Source organism: Aythya marila (genome assembly GCF_965140915.1).
Source record: "Aythya marila genome assembly, chromosome: 14".
NCBI classification, from domain to species: Eukaryota; Metazoa; Chordata; class Aves; order Anseriformes; family Anatidae; genus Aythya; species Aythya marila.
The window spans coordinates 8,965,642-8,987,957 of record NC_139055.1 but is presented as its reverse complement, the minus strand read 5'-3'; the positions used below and the strand labels follow the sequence as shown (position 1 = coordinate 8,987,957).

General features: G+C 44.7%; 1 protein-coding gene across 7 annotated transcripts; it reads right to left on the bottom strand.

The window, feature by feature from the left end:
- Window positions 1-87: 87 nt before the first annotated feature.
- Window positions 88-21,396, bottom strand: PURA (purine rich element binding protein A). Of its 7 annotated transcripts, none has more exons than XM_082771285.1 (4): window positions 20,072-21,396; window positions 3,444-3,509; window positions 3,302-3,357; window positions 88-2,976 (listed from the first exon to the last, which is right to left on the bottom strand). In XM_082771285.1, exon 1 carries the CDS (start codon window positions 21,302-21,304, stop codon window positions 20,303-20,305), a length of 1,002 nt encoding a protein of 333 aa, XP_082627411.1. In that variant the 5' UTR covers window positions 21,305-21,396; the 3' UTR covers window positions 88-2,976; window positions 3,302-3,357; window positions 3,444-3,509; window positions 20,072-20,302. The 7 variants fall into 7 exon arrangements, with proteins under 7 accessions (XP_082627411.1, XP_082627412.1, XP_082627415.1 ...); XM_082771286.1 differs by having other exon boundaries at window positions 88-2,286; XM_082771289.1 differs by having other exon boundaries at window positions 88-647.
- Window positions 21,397-22,316: the final 920 nt, after the last annotated feature.

Genomic DNA, 22,316 nt, shown 5'->3' with positions numbered 1-22,316 from the left:
AGACTTTAAAGAACAGCACAAACTAAAAAAGCATCTGCCAAGATTAATTTTCAGCATTAAAAATCAGCAATGATGAGAGCCATCTTAGATCAAATAATTTATTTAGTAGTTCCATGTAAACACTTCAGATTTACTAGCAAATACAATGCTTGCTGTTCTTTTAAATAGATCATTCAAAAATAAGAATCTATTATTAATGGCATGTTGACTAGAGATTTCCATACTACTGTACAATAAGGAATTTGTTTTCTAATGAATTTAACATCTTGATTTTTCTTGTTCTGCATTTGCTTTACATAAAACCCAAAGGACACACGTTTGGACTGCTCCCTGCCGATGCCACTGGTGAATGTGGTGTATTAGGAAAGGTACGCAGGCAAATCCTCCCATCCTGGAATTGGCATAAGCTGATGTGAAAGTGGGATGGCAGAACTTTCAACGACACTGTTCAAAAGCACATGCCTTTTCGGTCAGAAAACAGAAAATAAACGGTGGAGAACTTCTCTTTGGGATGTATAAAAGCAATGAACTCCATTGTTGGCATTTACTTATAAATATAACAGTACACATACACATATCCACAGTCTCTGAAAAGCATCCTATGAACTGAAGAAAGCAGTGGTTCTGAGGCTTGGTACACCAGTGCACTAAAATCAAAAAAATGATACCTTCTTACATAGTCAAATGAAAAATAAATATCTTTATTTTCTGCCTAATTTATTTCAGTTTTCAAATAAATTTTAAATAAATCTGTACAAAGTATACTGTTACAGTATATATTTGTAAGTTAACTGAAATGCCTAAATATAACAACACTACAATAAAGCAGTATAGATTGGCACATCTCTAATAAAGATTAACTTTTACACTCAAAAACAAACAAACAAACAACAAACAAACAAACAAAAACCTCCCATGAAACCCTTGATATATTTTTGGTATCTTTATGCATGTTATGTTGCAAACATATTACAGATGAATTCCCCCCTGTCTTAAAAAGAAAATAACTTGTACTTTTTTTTTTCAGAGAGAGTGAACGTCTTTATACAGACAAAGGGACACTATCAGGCTAAAATACATATATGAAAAAAAAAAACAACAACAACAAAAAAAAAAAAAAACAAAAAAAAAAAAACAAATTTGTGAAGAGAAACTTTGATCAAAAAAGGGTGATGTTTCGACAGTGCACTTTTTTCCACCTTGCCCAGCTAAGATTATAACCAGTGCCAGAGACCAAACCTGTCCCCTGCAAGGCCCCAGCTGCACTGCTGTGCATGGGGCAAGGATGGCACCAAGCCTTCACCTGGGCTGTGGGGACCCTGTGTGCTGCAGCTGGGGCAGAGTCCTGCGGGCTGCCTGCATCTCCATGCCTGGCCACATGGCTCCAGGATGCAGGTGCTCTGGGAACGCTTTGAGCCAAATAAACAATCCAACCAAAAAAGGAATTTTACCTTGTGATTAAGAAGGAATTAACACACAAGCACTGGCTGAGTTTTGCTTGTTTTTTTCTTCTTCATGAAACAAGAAGCAAAAATTGATCTGAGAGTGTCCCTTTGCTCAAAATAAAGACTTCCGTACTATATAGATTAGATATTGAAGCAATTGTGTTCACTACAAACAGGGTGAAAAAGCCAGGTACATTTCAAAATTCAAGTTTTCAAATGACATGATCCAACTTCAATTGTTACCTTCATGAGCTTTTGAAAGCTCGCACTATTTCATTAAAGAATTCTGAGCCAGGAATTGGGGGATAAATATCACAGATTAAGAGTGAGAATTTTCTCTATTCTTAATCTTTCCAATGATAGATTAAATCAACGTATACATACTTAAAGTTAATCTTACATTAGAATGCAATTCAATATTGGCTGCAACATAAACCTATAAATAAATCAACTACCATAGATTAAACTCTGTTAAATATTTCTAAGTTAATAAAATATTGACAGTATTATAAAATTACAGTATTTACAATAAGAAAAAATCTAGACTAATATATACCTTTAACAGATCTGTTCTCCAATTTGGGATTGCCACAGAATTATGAATATATGAACAATTTATTATAAAGTTGCATTGCAATATAATTTTCCCATTAGATTTAGAGAGGGTAATCTATCACTGCCTTTTAAAAAATAAGTGACTTCTCATGGTGGGGTGTAGCTTTTGAGTACCAAACTGGTAACAGGAGTCCTCCGCAAGACGTCTGAAGATAAGGTGGGACCAGCCTCAACTGCTGAGATTAAAGTTGTATTACAGAACTGCCAGCAATCAGAACCACACAGGCTGTAAAAGGGGAGGAAAGGTAGTTTTCAGCTCAGAGTGTACAGCTGGAATACTCCCATCATTATGGACTCCGACTATGGCTGCAGGAGCTTTGATCTGCTCTACAGTGCAAAACCTCATCTTTTGTTTCACCGGGATGAAGTTAGCCTTAAAGGGACATAGTTAGGTTGCAGCTGTACCAGAAATGCTCTTGCCAGCTATGCAAGATAAAACCACACTAAACACATGAGAGTCTGTACTGCTTGCTTTTGGAGATGTTGCATTTTTTTGGTTTAGGGTGGTTTTGATTTTTTTTTTTCATACTGTTTATTCAAAAGAAAAAAAATTTCTGGGACTGTGCAGTCAACCCATTTTCTGTTCTCACCAGCTTCACTGTTTCTCAACTATTAGCATAATGTTGTTTTGTTTGGGTTGCAAATACTTAGAAAAATAAAGGAGTCTTCAACTCTCCCAAGTTGATTTGTCTTGAAAAATTCTGAAAATTACCTAAATCAGTTGTAGTCATTAGAAATGCCAGCTGCTTTTGAAGTCCCAAATACCTAGCAATGTCCTTTTAAGGATCAGACCTTTCACCTGCCTTTTATCTCAGCCTTCGGGGAAGAGTTTACAACTAGTTTAGGGTGGGCAATGTTCAAATTCTCTCCCTCCTTCCCACTTTATGCTTCCTTTATGATAGAGAAGCCTTGCTTTCTAGCAGAAAATAGAAAAAAATAAAATTAAAAAAATCAGGAAAAAATTATATCAATATTCTGTTCCCACCCTTCCCTACCCCCATCCTCTTCACCATAAAACAGAGAAGTCATTTTGCAGTGTATACTTTTGGAATCATTACTTTCCAAGCCCAATCCTGAAGATGCTTGTGAGACACCTGCCCACAGGTTCTGGGAAGGTGAACCACTTTATGCACCTGCAGGAGTTTGTATCAGTCCCATACCAGGCAGACAGGAACACCTCTGTCCTTGAAAGTAGACTTTAAAATGTTAAATAATAATTTGTAAACTTGGGTCTACATTACCAAGCGAAGGCTCTAGGTCTCGTGGGCTCCATTTCCAGAGTTGCAGAGCAGGAAAACTAGAAAGAAAGCTTGGTACCTTTCAATCACCTGCCGGTTTGTACTGGGGGAAGCGGGGAACAAGAGAGACAAAACGGCAACTGACCTTATAAACAAAGGTTTGTTTAGGGCTTCTGGTTTCAGGAATAAACCGATATTTACTGGTAAAAGTCTGCCAAAAAACAAAAACAGAAACACAGGATTACTGGTAAATATTGGTTTATCTGGAGAAGAAAAAAACGTCATTGTGCTCCTGCTCTCCACGCGCCCGGCGCCACTGGGACGTGCCAGGGGACTGTGTTGTGGGCAGGGGCCAAGAGCTGGCCCTGGACCCCCTGCACTTGGTGGCAACTGTTGACATGGACACCTCAAACCAGAAGCCGTGTGTGTACCGCAAAGCCAGGTCTCTTTTCTTTACTTCTCTCAAACTACGTGCCGCTTTCTGGACTTCCCCCCACCTCCATGAGACTGCTGTTCACCCCACAGCCCTACAGTGTTTGGCAGCTTGGGAGACTAAAACCACTTGGAAATGAATTTGTACATAATATGGTATCTCACCACGAGGGCTGCTTTACCTCAGCCCTTAATCTTTCACAGGTCATCCGCTCCTTGAGATACCATAAAATATACAAGGCTGAGTGTATATTTCAAATAAAGCATTTTCTTGTAAGTGGCATAAACCCATTCATTTTATTTACATGCTTATTTATTTCCAAAAATAGAGTTGGTCCACATTGGACAAGAGAAATCAAGAAGCCATACAGAAGAGTTAAAAGTCCAACATTTAACCAAAGTACAATGAAATTCCAGAATTCTGTGGCTGATTTGAACCACAGAAACATACATGAGCCACACAGACATTTGTACATATAGCATTATATTACCAATAATATTTGCAAACATGAGGTCAAGATGACTAAAAACCCAGCGGAACTGAACCATGGGTCATGGTCGAAAAGAAGCAGGTGTGAGCGGCTGTCACTACCACAGGGAAACACCTCTCTCCAGAGACTTGGTGTCACTTTTGTTGTATTCTCTTGACCTGAAAAAGTCCTGATTTACCTTCCCTGGGACCGACAGGTCGGATGTATGCTAGAGGCAGTGCTGCTGCAGGGCTGCTGTGAGGCAGTAGCCCTAGGACTGCCCGTGCCTGGTGCGCAGAGCCTGCCAGAAGCCGCCCGATAGCCCAGCCCCAGGACTGTGTGCTTTCTGCCTGAGCAGGGCACTGCTGTGGGACAGGACCTCTGTCCCACCCTGCAGCAGCCCTGTCCCACCCAGCCCTGCCGTGGGCTGCTCTGCACCGAGAGGTCACCCGGAGCAGAGAAGCGTGGGTACGGGTAACCCAGAGCGTCCAGGATGTGCCCGGGGGTGCTGCTTTTAGAATAAGGGTTTCCTTCCCTCACTGTGGACAGTTTTTGATTTTGGGAATTCATATCCTGTCTACCTTTTCTGGAAGACTACAAATAATCAGGCCTAACTGTATTTATGGTACAGGAAGAAGTAGTATCCAACAGACGAGTGATTTTTCAAACAGTTTAACATTTTACATTGAAAAAAGCTCAGATAACCGATAGACAGCAAAATAAAAAAATGGAAAAGATGCATTATCTCTGTTATGGCCTGGTTTAATCTAAGTTTTTCCATGGACCTCATCGTGACAATACCTCAGTGTCTCCAAAGGGTGGAAAAATATAAATCTGTATCTTGCAGTTAAAAACGTTCAATTAAAAGCAGAGTAGGCTTCCAGTCTACCCATTTGGGCTCTCCTGCAGAGAATCACAGAAACTAAAACAGGGAAGACCAATGTAGCACTGTTGATACTTCTACAAATAAACCAGCCTACCGCAATGTGGGGCAGAACCACACAAAAGGTTTTAAATTCGTTTTCCTTTTTCAAGTCACCTTTGACTTGAAAATATTTGGCCTAGAATATTACGCCTAGTCCAATATGAATGCTAGTATAGAGCTAATTTATAGAATACCAATGATAATTATCTGTACCTAGAAGGATTTAAAGGCAAGTATATTCAGTACATTGTGAAAAAATACTATTACCAAAATGCTAGACCTTTGACAGCAGTTAAAACAGAAGCAGCCGTGCAGTTTTCTTTGTGGATGGACAGCCTTTACTAGTCACTAATAACATCTGAGCATGGAACAGACAATTTTTTCTTGTGATTTGTCTTCTGGAACATTTCTAATCTCAGATGTGAAATACATTTTTTAAAAAGGTGGGCCTGACCCCATGCAGTTGGGTACATACAGCACTCCCCAATGAAACTCAAAGCCCAAATTCCTAAAAAGAGAGCACTAGAGATTTTGCATTTTCTTACATCAAGTAGCTATCATGCAAGCATACTACACCATTTTTATACTGTGTACTTCAAAGCCAGCTGATAACATTTCACTAGAATTGAGCAATACAATGAAACTGGTATTTCTAGCGGAGGGGAACAAAGGTTGTGTTAATGACAACTGCCAGCTTACCAAGGGAAAACGGCTGAGGAACATCTTGGAAATCTAACGAACTGTTTTACCTACGAGTTCAAACACAGCAGCCTCTAAGATCTTAGCACATAAATCTGTAAAACATAGTAATTTTCTATGGCACTTTATACACCTTTGGTTCATTTACTTTTGCTACCCAAAATCAGATGCTGAGGGAAAGACGTTCTTCGTCCCAAATGAGCAAATCATTTAAAGCCCAACAATCTTGTTGGAGCATTATTTATTTATTTTTTATCTGTCTATGGCCTTGCATTGCAGAGGGCAGTCCTTGCTGCCCACAGTGCCCATACTGCCTGCACCCAGCTTTGGTGCAGGCATGCCCCTCTGAACTCTCCCTGCCGTCGTCCAGCTGCAGTGCCAGCCACTTCACGGGTATGAACCAACCTCTCCATGCTTTCAATCACCAATTCATACCTTTAAATAGTAGTTTTAACAGAAGGCCTGGAGGTAAGCCTTGCTGTTAACCGGCTGCTATCACAACACCCGTTGACTTAGCACAGCACTGGCCATGACTTACTGAAGGCAGGGAAGGCAGTAAAAGCAAGAGGATGCACTGTGACCTTTAGACATTTAAGAAGCTTTAAACTAAGGTGGAGCAGCAAAGGGTTGCTCAAGCTCACACCAAATCATTACAGTTCTTCCTGGGTCACTTGGGAGTGAGACAGCATAGGACTCACTCATGCATATATGGACAACCTCAAGCATGGAGCTAGATGAGACCTGTAGACCTCTCTCCCCTCACCTAGCCTTTCTGCTCATTGTCAAAACTGATACCTATTAGTTTTCTGATGTTGTTAAAAGAAAACTGAATCCATCCAGCCCTGTTGGTTGCAGAGGCATGCTATGGGATGTGGCAGGCCTGCAAACTGAGCTCAGGGTAGGGATTTAGACTGGGGCTGTCACTGGGGTAGAATCTAGATGTCATGCTGCCAAGTATTCAGCGCTTGTGTCTCCTCTTTGGCCAACCAGACTTTGACCTAGGTGTGCTCACCAGACAAGTCCAGAGAAAAATCTACCCTTCTCCACACTGCAACTTTGTTTTTGGTGAATTGGCATTTTCCAGAGAAAACCTGCTTGCTCAAAGACTGCAGATCTACTCAAGAAGCAGACCTGCCTCCAAGCCCAGGAAACCTTCAGTCTCCATCTCAAAGTAGACTTCTTTCTACCTTGTACTGTCCAAGTGATCAACATCAGCTGTAGCAAAAGGTGGCATCCATGATATTTCTCTTGTTCCAAACATATTTGTTAATACCTTATTGAGAGGACTCAACCAAAAACTTTTAAAATTTCCAAATAAAAATCAGCTGATTCTCTGCCTCCCAATATTTGCCAACGTGTTCAAAGATCCTTCCTTGCACAAAGTATGTTGCTTTCAACCTGTCATACACAAAGTGTGATACTAGTTCAGCTACTCCTTATCAAACTGCAGATATGCAATTCCCAGTGCCCTGCTTAACATTTTAATTAAAAATAATAATAATCTGACATTAGGATGTTATCTAATTATGGAAAATACCATGCTATTTTTTTTCAACAGTCCCTATTTTTGCTAGTAAGGCTAATGTTTCAGACTCCAGCTCTTTTAAAACTCCTGTACAGGTACACTTGTTGCTCCTCCACTTACACTTACTACTTTGCTCCATAATCTATGCCTTAAATGATTGAGTTTCAGAGAGAGGCTCATCCAAAAGGACCAGATGACAGATAGTTGGGCTCTCCAATATGCACTGTGCTTCGGAACAAATCTGAGAAGTCACTTAAGTAATATGAAGTAGTGCAGAAAATTACCTGTGTGAAGTCCTGCATGCTCCAATTTTCTCCCCAGCCTTCACTCTGATAGACTTAAAATAACATTTGTTCCCTAAGGCTTCCAGTTCTTCAAAGCCCCTCCTACACTGTTTAATTTCCAGATCACAAATTACCCACTATGAAAGATTACATGACTCTTTCAGTCCACTTCATTAGAGTTGGACCTCTGTCTTTTAAAGAGTGTTGCTGGGCTCCAGAAGTCCCTTCCTTTGTAACTATTTTATTGGATTGCTTTACACTTCAACTCCACAGCTCCTTCATGACAAGTCTGTGTAACTAAGAATTTTGCTTTTCTGTTATTCTCCTCTGCAATGTTTTATAACACAAGACTCATTTTTAGTAAAGAATCTTCCACCCCTGAGGATGCTGAACCTGTAATTGTACTGTGGTCACTGCTATTTAATGACTCAGCTGTAATTATATCTTGAACCTGTTCTTACATTTTAGTCCTAAATCAAGGCTAACTCTACAACAGCCTGTTAACAATAAATGATACGTTAAGTAAATCAAAATGTTTGTTCACCAAAATGTTAGCCAGCTCCTTCCAAGATCTGGCCAGATAGCATGGACGTAATTGAATTTACTTTTTCCAACAGGTTTATGAAGATGTATGAACCTGGTTTTCCCTGAAGACCCATGAAATCCATAACCTTTTTCTTGTCTGGAATAGAAAATGTCTGAATACCCCTATTTCATTAAGATGGGGGATTTATCACCAACACAGATTTGGCTGTGTGGTCATCACTATTCTAATTTTCCTTCAGACTTTATGGGAACTTTTAAAGCTAGTGCTCTTTCACAACTTTATGACCAAGCATGCCTATCCTGTATAGTTTGATGGCAGGTATCTTAGGTACAGTATCTTACTGATTCTCATTATCATCCCCCCACCACATTTCAATCAATCAATCTAGCTATATCAGGGTCTTTTAAAACTGCTGGGCAGTCTACTATGACTATTTTTATTTCACGTTTCCACACTGGTATACAGACTTCTTCCTTGTTTTGACCACATGCCTATTTCTCTTTCAAATCTTCAGTCCAACATCTGGTTGCTCTTCCAGCATGCACAGCTCTGCTCTCGAGCTCCTTGTACCATGTGTGCACTGAAACTCACCCCTTGCCCTCCAGTTGAAATTGTCACACGTTACTGGTGTTCCTGCTCAGCTCAACCCCTGAGATCCTCAGCCTTCCATCAGCACTAGTTTAATCAGTCCTCCCAAAACCCTGTCCACTTTCTGTGCCATCAGTCTAGTTCCACTACAGCTGAAGTGGAAAACAGCCTACACTACAAAGTAATAGAATTCACCTATTTATCATTCCCTTCCTATCATTTTCTCAGGTACACATAAAGACTTTTGGATAGAGGTACCACCATGTCCTATATGCTGTCTTCTTCCCAGGCAACCAAATTTGGATTCTCAAATATTTCAACTTCTTTCATATGCAAAATTGACAGCCCCAGAACTGCCCCAAGCACTCTGATATCTTCCTAGATCTATTTTTCTACTCATCAGTTGGACCACATAATCATCAGGAGCTGAGCCTGTATTTCCCACCATTAAATCCTCTGCCATTCAAACCTTCCAAAGCCATCTCCCCAGCTTCTGAAGGCAGCTCTTCAACATGCAGAGAACAACTCCTCAACCAAGTCTTCTCCATAATTATAAATTGCCACTTTGGTCCTGTCCAGTTACACGTCAAATTTCCTCAAATAAAAGATGAAGAAGCCAGTACAGAGGTGAGGACAGACAATGACCACCTGCGAACGATTCCATCCCATCTTTCTACAATAGCTCAACCACTCTGGCCTCAAGATGCTTTCTGGATCTCATGGTGCAACATTTGTTGCGCTAATATTTTATCACAAATCACTTACAAAATGAGTCCTTTTTGCACTCCAGTGTGCTGTACCTAGTGCAATTAAACTGGCATTCTTTAATTTCCATAGCAAAGCAAGGATTTTTACTTTATGACCACATAAAGTCCATCTTTAAAAATAGAGTGACTGCTAACTGATTATTTTTAATTACTTTAAACCGCCAATTAAAGACTTTCATTGGACAAAATAAGCTACATGTGCCCTTGCAGAAACCTGCAAGGGCTCAATTAACAGGACTTTTATTGACAGATGAAGCTTGAAAGACAACTGTATCTAGTCCCTGTTTTACTCAGAGACCTGCTTGTTTTGCCTCGCTGTCCTTCACCAGCCCCTGGCTATGAAGAACATCATTTATTATTTAAATATTTTTTTTTAAATGAAAAGAAATTTAGACAAAGTTTATAACCCTGTACCTGACAAGACACTGTCTTCTCTTCTCAACCTCTGGTGCTGTTCACACAAAAATTTTCTTAATCTGAGCTACCCACATGGTTCCTGATAAGCCAATATTACATTGCCAGCTTTTCTCATCATCACTCGAGCGGGAGGTTTAAATACCAGATTTCACAAAATCCTTTATGCACACTTGCTAGCCGCATGATTTCTTGAAGCACTGACAGATCAGTAAGCTTTCACGGTTTGCCTATAAATGTGAAAGCTGGACCGGCTTCTGCTGGACCAGCGCAGAAGACATGAGGAGGCCTTTGGAGACCAAGTTCTCGCTGTCCGTCCTTAGGTATCACGGGAGTCTTGAGGAGCTCAGATTAGCTGACATTGATGAAGTGACACATGCTCCCAAAGAACAGCCTGTCTGAGCTCCTCTGCATATATAAAATGCTAGAGCAAAAGGCAAGCCTGGGAAAAGCAAGTTTCAGATGTTAGGAGACCACAAGCGATAGAGCCAACAGCTTCCAATGCACTCACAAACTATGGTGCAACTAGGACAGACCACAGAGAAATAAATGATGCTCCTTAGTGAAACACCATGGCAAGTCCTACCTGGAGGTGAGAAAGATATGCAAACCAGCATGGCTAACCTCTGAATTACAACGATACCCTGAGGTGTCCCATCCAGACAGGTACTGCACAAGATGCACATTTGCTGTCCTGCCCTCTGGCACACAACAATATGCCTTTCTACCCAGGCAGAGGTAGAAGGAAAAAAAGCAACCCTTACCCCCAACCTTTGATCAGATCTAACACGTGACACTGGCTGAAGGGTGCTGAAGACCTCATGAGCACCTGGTGATTTGAGCTTGATTCACGTATCAAGACATTCACCAGTGACAGAAAGAAAGAAAAAACACCACCACTCATTTTCTCCACCCTCTACTCCCAGGAGTATGAATCACCCAGGGGCACACATTTACGATGAGCGCGGTGAGACACTGGAACAGGCTACCCTGGGGATGCCCCATCACTGGAAGTTTTCAGAGTCAGGTTGGATGGGGCTCTGGGCAACATGATCTAGTGAAAGATGTCTCTGCTCGTGGCAGGGGGTTGAGCCAGGTGACCTGAAAGGTCCCTTCCAACCCAAACAATTCTGTGATTCCACGGTTATATGGATATAGCCTCTTCCAGCCTCCGTGTGAAGCCTGCATCTTCATCTCAGCCCTAGGAATATCAGCACAGCCAACAACCCAGAGGATCTGCAAACACAGGATTGGGGTCAGCTCTGCACTGGAGACCTGTGCTGACCCACCCTGAGCCATGGGCCAAACGCCCAGCGTGGCTGTGCAAGACCCCTCTGAGGGCACACGAGCTGCACAGACTGACAGCGAGGCAGTGCCGCCGCATGGTCAAAACCTCTGAGATCATGTCAGTACTGACACGACCTCTTGCAACAGTCACCAACGTGGACTGAAAAAACAGTCCCTTCACCACGTCCAGTATGAAACCCAAGCTCATTTGGGTTAACATGGTCATATAAAGTCATCTTTACAAATAGTTCTACGCAGAAGTCAACACGCTGACCGGCATGATATTTCAACATATAGAGGTTTTTCTTTGAACAGTAGTCTAAACCTCTTGAGAAACCATTGACTTTGGCTTCCCCATGGTGGGCAGCAGATCAGCGCCTGTAATGGCCTCTCTCGCTCCAAGTTTTCACCAGCCAAGAGGGGCACACCCTTCTACACTGCGATTGTAACTCCAAACCTCCCTCCCTCTGATCTGCAGCAGAAAGAATTAAGCTTTTCTTCACTTTCTGCATGTCTCAAGATAGTGTTTCAAACAAACAAACAACAAAACAAAAACAAACAAACAAGCACACACATACAAAAAAACAACACCACAACAACACTGCACCACAGCAAGGAAGGCTCAGAACAAACTTCCATTATCAGCACTGTAGCCAGTCCTCTTTTCACTTCAGTTTCCTATGTGTACTAAGCCAAAGAGAAGACAAAGACATATTTTTGCAAAGCTAAAGGCAGGATGGACAGCAAACCAACTGACAATCCACGAAGCCAAAAAATGATCTGAGTTAAGACAGAGTTATCTGCTGAAGGAGATCCAGAAGATGCTCAAAAAAAGCATTCTTCCAGCTGAGCCTCAAAACTACAAGGAGCAAAAACGGCCAGCAATTTGCACAGACAGAGTCTCCTGTTTGGTCTAGGACTAGGTCTACACAAGCGATCACTATGGCATGAGCCAAGTGGGGCTTTACAGCAAAAAGGTTGGTGCTCAGGATCTGACAGCTGCATTATCTGTGTTTTGGGGATTTTACTCTCCCATGAATTGCAGCTTGGTCCCACTGGTTGTTGGGACTTGTGTTTTGTCTTTGTTTAACCCACAATGAAACAGTTTGCATTTTCTGAGGCTGCTCCACGATCAAAACCAAGGTATGTTATGCAGGGATGACAGAGACTTCATCGTCCCAGATTTTCGACGGAGACTGTATGAGCGTGCTCCTGATCTAAGCTATGAAGCTAACGCAGACACGGCCCCTGCTGCCCTGGGAGGTGTGCTGGGGGGCTCCACGTCATCTGGAAAGAGACGACATCCATGTGCTTCCCAAACCCAGCCTGAGCAGGAATCTACCTTTGAAGGACTGGTGGCCCTCCAGAGTAGAAGCTCAGGATCAGATTCTCCTCCCAGACACACACGCGGCAGTGGTATCAATCTGAACGGGGACAGCAAAGCATTGTTCAGGAACATCCAGCCATTCACTTGGTCTTGTTTTAATCAGTCAACAGTCAGAAACAGATAGCAGGGTCAGAAGTCCTTTATCTTTCCGCACTTAATCTCCAGCTAACACTTCCTGTGAAAACACACCTCATTCCTTGTGAAATGAATTCCACTCTCCCTCTTCTGTGATATTTTGCCTCAAATGGGCTGCACAACTATTTACTATTTTTATAGAGGCAGGCGTGATGTGCTCTGCCTCTCCTGACAAGCACTGCTCCCTCTCTGGCCCCAGGCGCACACAGCGGCCGTGTTGCTGGCACCTGACCGGGCCCGTCCCTGTCCCGCTTGGCTCCACGTCCCCTCTGCCCATGGCTTGCACCTGCCCTACAGGCCAGGATGCTCAGGAAATTAATTGCAAGCACCACCACCTATTCTCCACAAGGAACGCCAGTTTGTATGCTGAAACATCCCAAATGTGGCCAATGCGTAGCTTAATCACCTGCTTCTGTCTTATTACAGGCGCTCTGAAAGCCCCAGGAAGCTGCTGAGCTCTCTTTTTTCCCACCCTCCAGATGGCTCTGGAAAGGACACCACTTCTGCGGCTCTAACTGGCCAGCAGGATCTTTTCCCCCAGAACAAGGGCTTTGTACCCGGCTCAGTACCTGAGCGAGTCCCCAGCCTCCTCCCGCTCACAGCTCAGCATGGGTCTTCATTACTGACAACAGCATCGCTATGTGCCCCCAGGCAAGCACTTAGAAATGCAAACTCCTTCACCTTTTCCCTTCCCATGCATTTCTCCAACAACAGCTTTTACGCGATCCAAATTGCAATAAAATATCCAGTACACTATTGGAAGATTAACTTTGTTATCACCTGAAAACTGCTATTTGGTATTTACTTCTGTGTGATACCTATAGTTACTCAGATTTGCATTAACTACAAACAACGCGTGGCCCAGCAAATCCTGGTATCCCACCGGTACGTTGCAGGAGGTGGGATGCATGGCCGGCTACTCCATAGGCTGACTTTACCCTGGACTTGTAGATGCTGCTAAAACACTTCCAACGAGAACTGAAATTCTTCAAAAAGACAAAAAGTAGAAAAGAAGGGAAGGCAGGTTAAAAGAAGCTCACAAAGCAGACCCAAGACAACCATCTGGCACAAACAATATGATAGCAGGGAGACAGCATCACTCATCTGAGCCAAGCACACAGCCCATTCAGGGCTCCCCCACTCCGGCACAGGAACTTCAGCTGCCAAATTAGAGAAGCATTCTTCATTTGCCATCAGCCCATTATTCTCAGTAATTTCAACACAAGAGATTCAGCTCAAAAGAAAAAATGCCGTGTGCTGCAGGTCCAAAGATTAGGCTCTGGTTAAAGCAGTCTGTTCAAAAACGTTATCATTTTGAAAGTTCATTAGATTAACCTTAACTAGCCTAAAACTATATATATGCATCTCCTTGCCACGTTCACAACCCACGCACAACATTTTGCGGTGCAGAGAGCTAACTCATGTGAAAGTAACCAGAGTAAAAGGAACCACAGGCTTGAAAAAACACTCTGGGCTGAAATTATCTTTCATTGTTACAAGCGGCACAGGAGATTGCAACAGCTTAAGGAATCAAGAATAAAAATGGAACTAGCTTGTTTACCTTGTCAGTTTTGTCAAAACATTTTGACAACACTTCGCATGCAGTCAGCTTCTCTATTCTGCTACCAAAAATTCAGATCCTTCCACCTCTCTTTACATGTTACAGAACAAAACCAAGAGAGCAAAAGTTTAAGTGCATGTGCAAGAAATACAAAGGCTGGCACAAAAACTGAAAACTATGCTCGACTCCTTTTAAAATAGTACAAACATCAACATGAACAGTGACCCTTCAATTACACAAGCTGAGTTAACATGAAGCGGACGGGCAGTAGAGGAGGATAATAAGAAAATAAAAGGAAAGTTTGAATAAGTCTGACAAAGCAAACAAACAAAGCAAAGTGAAAAAAAAAAAAAAAGGTACAAACCAAGATTTAAAATTTGCGATTTAAAAAATTATAAATTATTGACAGTGTCCTTTTAACAGTGAAATTCTCTCACGTTTTAGGCAGACGCCTACATCTTAACAAGCAATCCAAGCCAGTAAGAAGCAGTAGGTTTTTGAATGAGGAAAATGAAAAATGCACAGTAATGGGGCAATTTGCTTTCACTGTCTTATTTCCAACTCACCTACGAGAAAAGGAGACTCATTTTCTGCATGTCAGACTAGCAAAAATTAGGAAATTTGTTGGGTTTAGTTATACTCTGAATTTTCACATTTCATGAGAGTCCCCCACAATGTAAACCTGTTTTAGCATTCTTGTACATTAATGTCAGGATTTCCACTCCAGCTCCCACAAATTCTGAAACAGACAAGTCAATAAGATTTGGTATATGCCCTGAAATAGGAAACGGGAAGTCTAGGTTTTAAGCAAACAAACAAACAAACAAACAAAATATATAAATTGGTGCTCTGGAAGGTGGTGGATCCAGACTCACTGGATCCTCTGAATTCTTCAATCTAAACAGGTGGAAATTTTACTTAAAATAAAATAAGAATAAATAATAATAAAAAGTTTAATCCATTCAACTTAGAGAAAAGAAGAAAGTGGCAGACCTTGGAGGAAGGGAGACAGTGCACAGGTGCAAAAACATAACATGCTGTAGTTCACCACCTGATAAGAAATCAGAGTTTTGCTTTGCTCTATTCTTTTGTTTTTTTAAATGCCAGGGAAACATATCCCAAAGGACATTTTTTGAGTTTACGGGTACTAAGCTACATCAAGGTGGAAGAAGCATGGAGTGAAGACATGCCAAAAACTTCAGGTTTTCACAAACCATTATTGAAAAAGTGCCGGTGTTTTTAGCAAAAATGCATATTAACCAAATCACCACTGACTAACCCAGGCCACTTGCGTATGGAAAGCTGCATCAATCTGCAGCATCAATGCTGACATTTTTGCCTTCTCCTTCCACCCACCTCCCCGATTTTTTTCCTTGGGAGACATACAGCGCCACTGCATTAGAACGTACAAGAAATGAAAACAGTGAGTACAACTGATATAGATCCATTGACTTTTTATTACAAATGTACTTGATCACTTGGCTTCAAAAAGTTTAAATCAATCCCTATTTTCTGTACGCCAGTACAAAGTAAAATCTATTTTACAAATTAAATACCTAAAAATTTGACAAAAATATTAAAGTTTGATGGAAAAAACAGTTATAAAAGTCGTAAATCCCCTTTTAAGAAGGTAAGAGATAACATCCCCTCCCGACCCCCACAGTCCTGTTATACAATATTAATAGCCATTTTTTAGAATAGGTAGGTATATTTTGCTGTTAGCATACAAGTCACTCTAATAGCTTTATCTGTATATACTCCAGTTAGTGCACGAATGCCATCTGATTGAATATAACCGACTATCTCTAAGTGATCCCTAATTTACATTTAAGAGCTTGCATAGTTTGAAGGGACAAAGGTCACACTACAGCTAATCATAAAAAAAGGTGGTTACAGTGCTATTTTTCAAGGCAACAAAGTCATTGCTCCCAAAAGACGCGGGCGCTCGGCTCCGAGCCGGGGACCGGCGCCCCGCAGCTCCCTGCCCGCCCGGAGCCGGGAGCCGAGAACCGGGAGCCGGGGCGGGCGGCAGCCGGGGGGCGGCTTGCGCTGCGCAGCCACTTTCAGCCCCCCGCAAGGGACGCGCAAGAAAAGCGACACTGTCAAGTATTTCTTGCTCTCCTCTCTACGCCCTCCGCCGCGGCCGGCCGGGTCGCACCGGGACTCCGGGCCCCGCCGCCCCTCCGCACCGGCACGGCCCCGGCACGGCCCCGGCACCGACCCCGCTCCCGGCCCCGCTGCCCCCTGCGCGGCCGCGGCGGCACCGGGGCAGCACCGGGCAGCACCGGCGCCCGCCCAGCGCCTCCCGGCCGCAAAGCAGCCCGCAAAAGGACCGCAAAAGAAGAGGCAGGAACCAACAAGCGGCTGGTGCTTTTTTTTTTTTTTTTTTTTTTTTCTTTTTTTTTTTTATTGAACTTCTCAGAGACAGAGCGGTTTTATTTATTTTTTTTTTTCGTTTTGTTTTTGTAATTTTTTTTTGTTTGTTTTTTTGTTTTTTAAACAAAAATTAGACTTTAACTTCGGAGGACATTTCTCCGTTAGTAGAGAACCACTTACAGGGAGGTCGCATTTTAGCGGTAAATTACTTGACAGTGTCCCTTTAACTTAAAATAAAATAATGTCAGTATTGCAATGAATTTCAAGTTTTCTTGCACGTAGTCATTATAAAGTAGTTTTTATCATGCTCTTGGACCTATTCTACAAGACATTTAAAAGCATATCACCAAGGAAAATATAAGGCATACTTCTCAGGAATTAGATAACTTGGCACATTTGAGCATACTGTCTTTTTTTAAAAACAACACATATGGTCAAATATACCTTTAATCTTCCAACATTAAACAGGGTTTTATGTACTTTATTTTAAATACTGAGATATTAGAGCCTTGGTAAAGTACCGAGCACCTCCGAGAAAACAAAACAAAACAAAACAAAAAAAAAACACCAAACAGAAAAGCAAAAACAGAACAAGCTCAAATCCCACAAACCTTTACAGTCATTTAGTCTTTCATTATCATAATTCATAAAGTCCTAGAACATATATAATGTGCATTAAAAGGAAAAAAACAAAAACAAAAACAAAAACAACAACACACACACACACACAAAAAAAGGAAAAGCCCCCGAAAAACAAACAAATGAGACAAAAACTGACCACAAGCTCTCAGACACTGTTCACAAAACTGCCAGAGGGGTGTTACGCTGCAGTGGTTTGGCTGGAGCTGCGCGGCCCGTGCACGTCCCGAGCCAGCCGGATCCCGGGCAGGATCCGGCAGCCCGGGGAGGAGGATGCTCCGGTACTGCCCCGCCAGCAGCCGGCCCCGCGCCCCAGCTCGGGAGTCAGGAAGGGCACTTTGCTGTGTTTTCATTGACTCGCGCTACTTATTGCTGATAACACAAAACATTTTTGTAACTATAAGCAATGGGTGTCAATCCGCAGTACAACTTTTCAAACTGTAGTAAACAGTAGAACCGAGACAATCAAGTAGCAAAACCAAAGCAATTAATTTCCTAACTACGTCTAGCAGCATGGAGAATGCAGTCCTGTACACATCACAGTTGAAGTACAACAGTAATAAACGAAACTGCTCATCGAGACCCTCCAATTAAAAAGCAGGTTATTAGACAATGTTTACATGCAATTGAGAACCATTTCAAATGTCACATTATGCACTCTGAAAGCTTATTTTACTACTTGGAAATAGGAAAGTGCACATTAAAGCAATTTTAAACATTTCCAGTGATTGTTAAAGAAACAGAAACACCTAACTACGTTCATCTCGTATTTAACCTTCTGTTAATACTAACAGAAAACTTCTTTAAAGGGAAATGCATGGTACAATGGAAACAGCTTGTTTTGACACTCACAGTACATCTCCAAAACAAGAAAAAAAAAAGAGGGGGGGGGATAAGGGGGTAATTATAATTTTCAATAGAAATAGGGGACAGTAGAAAATAAAATGATTTAAAAGATTTTTTTTTTCCCCACCCTGCTGAAACTCCATCCTTAACAATTAGCAAAGAAGCACAGACAGCTTCCCCTTCCTACAGATGGTGCCTTCTACGTACAACAGCTAGGTCTATGACACGGTTAACTTTGCCAAGAAGGTTAAGAAAAATGATTGCATCCCAAAAAACTTCTGAGTGGAACAAGATCCTAGTTTCTCTTAAACGCTTTCTACTGAATTCCAGCCAAGAAAAAAAATAATAATATTTTGCTTTTTTACTGTTTAAGGCATCTTTTTTTTATAACATCTTCTCTTCACTCGTCATGATGATAGTCATGCAGCAGTTTAATGATAAAAATATATTAATATTTTACTATACAGCAGCAAGAAGTTAGTCAATTAAAAGCACAAACTTTTTTTTTTTTTAAAGAAAAAAAAAACAACTGTAAAAGTCTATTATTACAAAGAATTTCATTTTGGAGAACGCAACTGGACAGATTAGTGTTCCGACAAACTCTGCGTTTCCCTACCCTAGGCTTCGACTTAGAGCTCACGAGTATGCGCTCTGGACAGGAGGCTGGCACGGGGAGGGAAGGGTCACAGCTACGCTCGTCGGGTATGTAGCCAGTAATAGCTAGCACCACAGCTACATGGAAATCCATTACAAACACCAGCTTGGCTTTCACTTTTAAACGAAACTCAGAATCCCATGGCTCAGTAGGATCGCTCTACAACTGCGTTGCACTGATTTTTAGCAGGCCTACAGAAGTTAACAGCACTGGCACAGACCAAAGTATCGGTTCAGACCTCTTACAAGTTTAGGAGATAGCGCTAGTGCCAGTGGTGACAGAAAAGACTTGCTACCTGTTGTCCAAAACCAGGTTTACTGGAAATTGCTGCACGTTAGGTAAGTACTTTAAGTACACATAATAAAAAAAATATATTATGAACAATACAAGTACATCTCATATACACAATAATGACAATACGCCTACTTAGTTGTAAACCAAACAGGTGCAGAAAAATATTATGGGAGGAAATTCTTTACTTTCTCTCTCTCTCTCTCTCTTTTTCCTCTTTTTTTTTTTTTTTAATATATATATTTTTCTTTTTACTATTTGAATAACTTTGGTTCAAACGTAAAAATCACAAGTTAGCAAATTTCATTTAAATGCCTTTTTTAATAATTTTTCTTCATGTTCACAGAAGTTTCACTGACCATTTTTATATGTTTAAGGTCCAGATGCAATGCATATTGTATAAAAGAGAGCACTTATTGTTTACCTTGCATGAATTAAACCTACGTACCTTTTAACTCTACAAACTTCTGCATAACATTTAGACAAAGCTCAGACACACAGCATGCCTAGCCCTCATATATATATACACATCTCTAATCACAGGTATATAGGGTGTCAAATATACTATAGTAACCTCCATGTAAGGTTCGAAATTTGGTAACAAAATGAGAAGAAAAAACTAAAAATATTATTTTACGTGTTCTAAAATATCTCTTTTTTTTTTGTGCTAAAGTCAAATGTTAGCTCAACATGAAAAGGACTTTTTTATATAATTCAGCAATATTATAATCTTGACCATTTTTGCAAACACTTTTAATAATAATAGCTTAAACGTGTACAAAAGTTCTCGGTTAATTAGGGAAATAAACACTCAGTTCTTTATATTTTTAATCAAGTAGGAAACACAGTTCATATATAATGTTATTACTTTTTTTGATTTTTTTTTTTTTTGTTTCGTTTTGTATTTTTTGTGTTTTTTTTGTTTTTGTTTTAGCAGCTGCTTACTGTTTGATACGGTGGGTAAAGTGGAGGAACATCCAGCGATGGGTGGCGGGTCGGAGGCGTTGTTGCTGTCGGTCGGTGGAGGCTGCCGGGCGGGGGGGTGCTCCCGGGGGGTCGTGGCCGGGGACGTCTGCTCGCCGCCGCTCCCCGCGGCCGCCGCCCGCCCGGGCGGGCGCAGTCTCTGTCTCTGTCCGCTCGGCGGCGGGGGCGGCCGGCCGGCCGGCCGGCGGGCGGTCAGTCCTCCTCGGGCTCCTCGGCCTGCAGCAGGGCGCCGGGCGGCCCGGCGGAGGCGGCGGCGGCGGCGGCAGCGGCGGCGACGACGGCGGCGGCGCCCCCCTCCGCCTCGGGCGGCGGCTCGGCCCCGGCCCCGGCGCCCGCGGGGGCGGCGGCGGCGGCGCGCTTGTCCCGCTGCTTCTCCTGGATCTTCTTCATCTCGTCCGAGTACTTGCAGAAGGTGTGGCCGAACTTGGCCCAGACCTTGTAGGGGACGGTGATGGAGTTGCGGTAGGTGGGCTTCACCTCGCTCACCCGCATGAAGACGCCGTACTTGTTGGAGCCCACGTCGAAGAAGAAGCGCTTGTTGTCCACAGTCAAGGAGGTGCCCTCGGGCAGCTCGGCCGGCTCCTCCTCCACGCCGTAGTCGTCGATGAGCTTGGCCAGGGCGTCGCGGAACTCGATCAGGCCCTGGGCCGGCAGCGCGATGGTCTGGCCCTGCGCGGCGCCCAGCCCCGGGCCGCGGTTGACGGTCTGGCGAACGCGCAGGAAGCGCCCGCGCTGGTTCTCCTTCAGATCCATGTAGTACTTGCGGTTCTCCCGCACCAGGAACTCGCTCTTGAGCGCCCGGCGCGGCTCGTCGGCCGCCTGCGCCAGCTCGGGCGGCTGGCTGGGCCCCAGCTGCGCGTAGTGCTCGATGAAGTCGCCCAGGTAGTCGCGGAACTCCACCGCCACCGACATGGAGAGCGTCAGGCGGCTCTTGTTGCCGCCGGCGCCCACCTCGGCGATCTTCAGGAAGCGGCCCTTGGCGTTCTGCTTGACGTCCAGGTAGAAGCGCTTGTTCTGGATGTCCACCCGCTTGGAGGCCAGCTCCTGCGTCTCGTGCTGCAGCCCGCCGCCCGGCCCGCCGCCGCCGCCGCCGCCCGAGCCCGGCCCCCCGGCGCCCGCCGCGCCCCCGCCGCCGCCGCCGCCGCCGCCGCCGCCGCCGCCGCCCTGCTCGCTGCCGCTGTCTCTGTCCGCCATGATGCCGCCGCTCCGCCCGCCGCCGCCGCCGCCCGGCCGCGCCGCCTCGGCCGCCGCTCCGCCGCCGCTCGCCCGGCGCCCCCGCGCCGCCGCCCGCGCCGCCGCCTCGGCCGCCCCGGCCGCCGCCCGCCGCCGCCGCCGCTCCGCCCGCCGCCGCCGCCGCTGCTGCAACAGCCCCCGCGGCCACCAGCCGGCCGCTCTCGCGAGATCTGCGGGAGCGAGGAGAGGGCGCGGGAGGCGGCAGAGAGCGGCCCCGCCGCCGGCCGCCCCGCCGCGCGGGCAGCAGCGCCGCGCCGACGGGCGGCCGCACCGCGCGCAGCCACCGGCACCGGCACCGGCAGCGGCACCGGCACCGGCACCGGGTCGCACCCCCTCCGCTGCGCTCCTCCAGGCCGCACTGCCCCGGCACCGGCCGCCGAGACGCGGCCCTGCCGGTGGCCCCAGTGGCGGCCCCCCCCCCCCCCCACGCCGTCCCGTCGAGGAGAGGCTGGAGAGGGACCTGCGGAGGGATGGGAGGCCCGGAGGAGCCCCCCTCCGCCCCCCACGGACAGCCCCTGCGGGAGATGGGGGTGCGGTGGATCCCGGCTGCCCGGGGTAGCGGCTCGGGGGCACCGCACCGGGCGCCCCCACGGTTTGCAAGGAGCCTCCCAGCTCCCGGTCTCGGCCGTCGAAGGAAAAGCCGGCGGCAGCTTCACCGGGACGCCGCGCCGATGCGGCCGGGCACGGCTGCGGTGTCCCCGGGCCGGGCCCCGCTCCCGGCCCAGGTGCTGCCACCTGTTTCTTTCCAAAGAAAAAAAAAAAATTATCCGTCTTTCGCCGTTTCGGGCAGCTGAGAGGGTTACTTTTGGGGAAATCATCGAAAGGACAAGCCCAGGTGGAGGGAGACGGCCTGGGCACCTCTGGTCGGGGCCGGGAGGCCGGGAGAGTCCCTCCATGCACCCGACCTTAACGGGACACCCGTTCCCTCGGGCTCCCGGGACACCCAGAGGAGCCCGGTCGAGGCGGGCGGCCC

Excerpts from the sequence above, each read along its gene's own strand:
- PURA (XM_082771283.1), bottom strand. The coding sequence starts at position 21,304 with ATGGCGGACAGAGACAGCGGCAGCGAGCAGGGCGGCGGCGGCGGCGGC.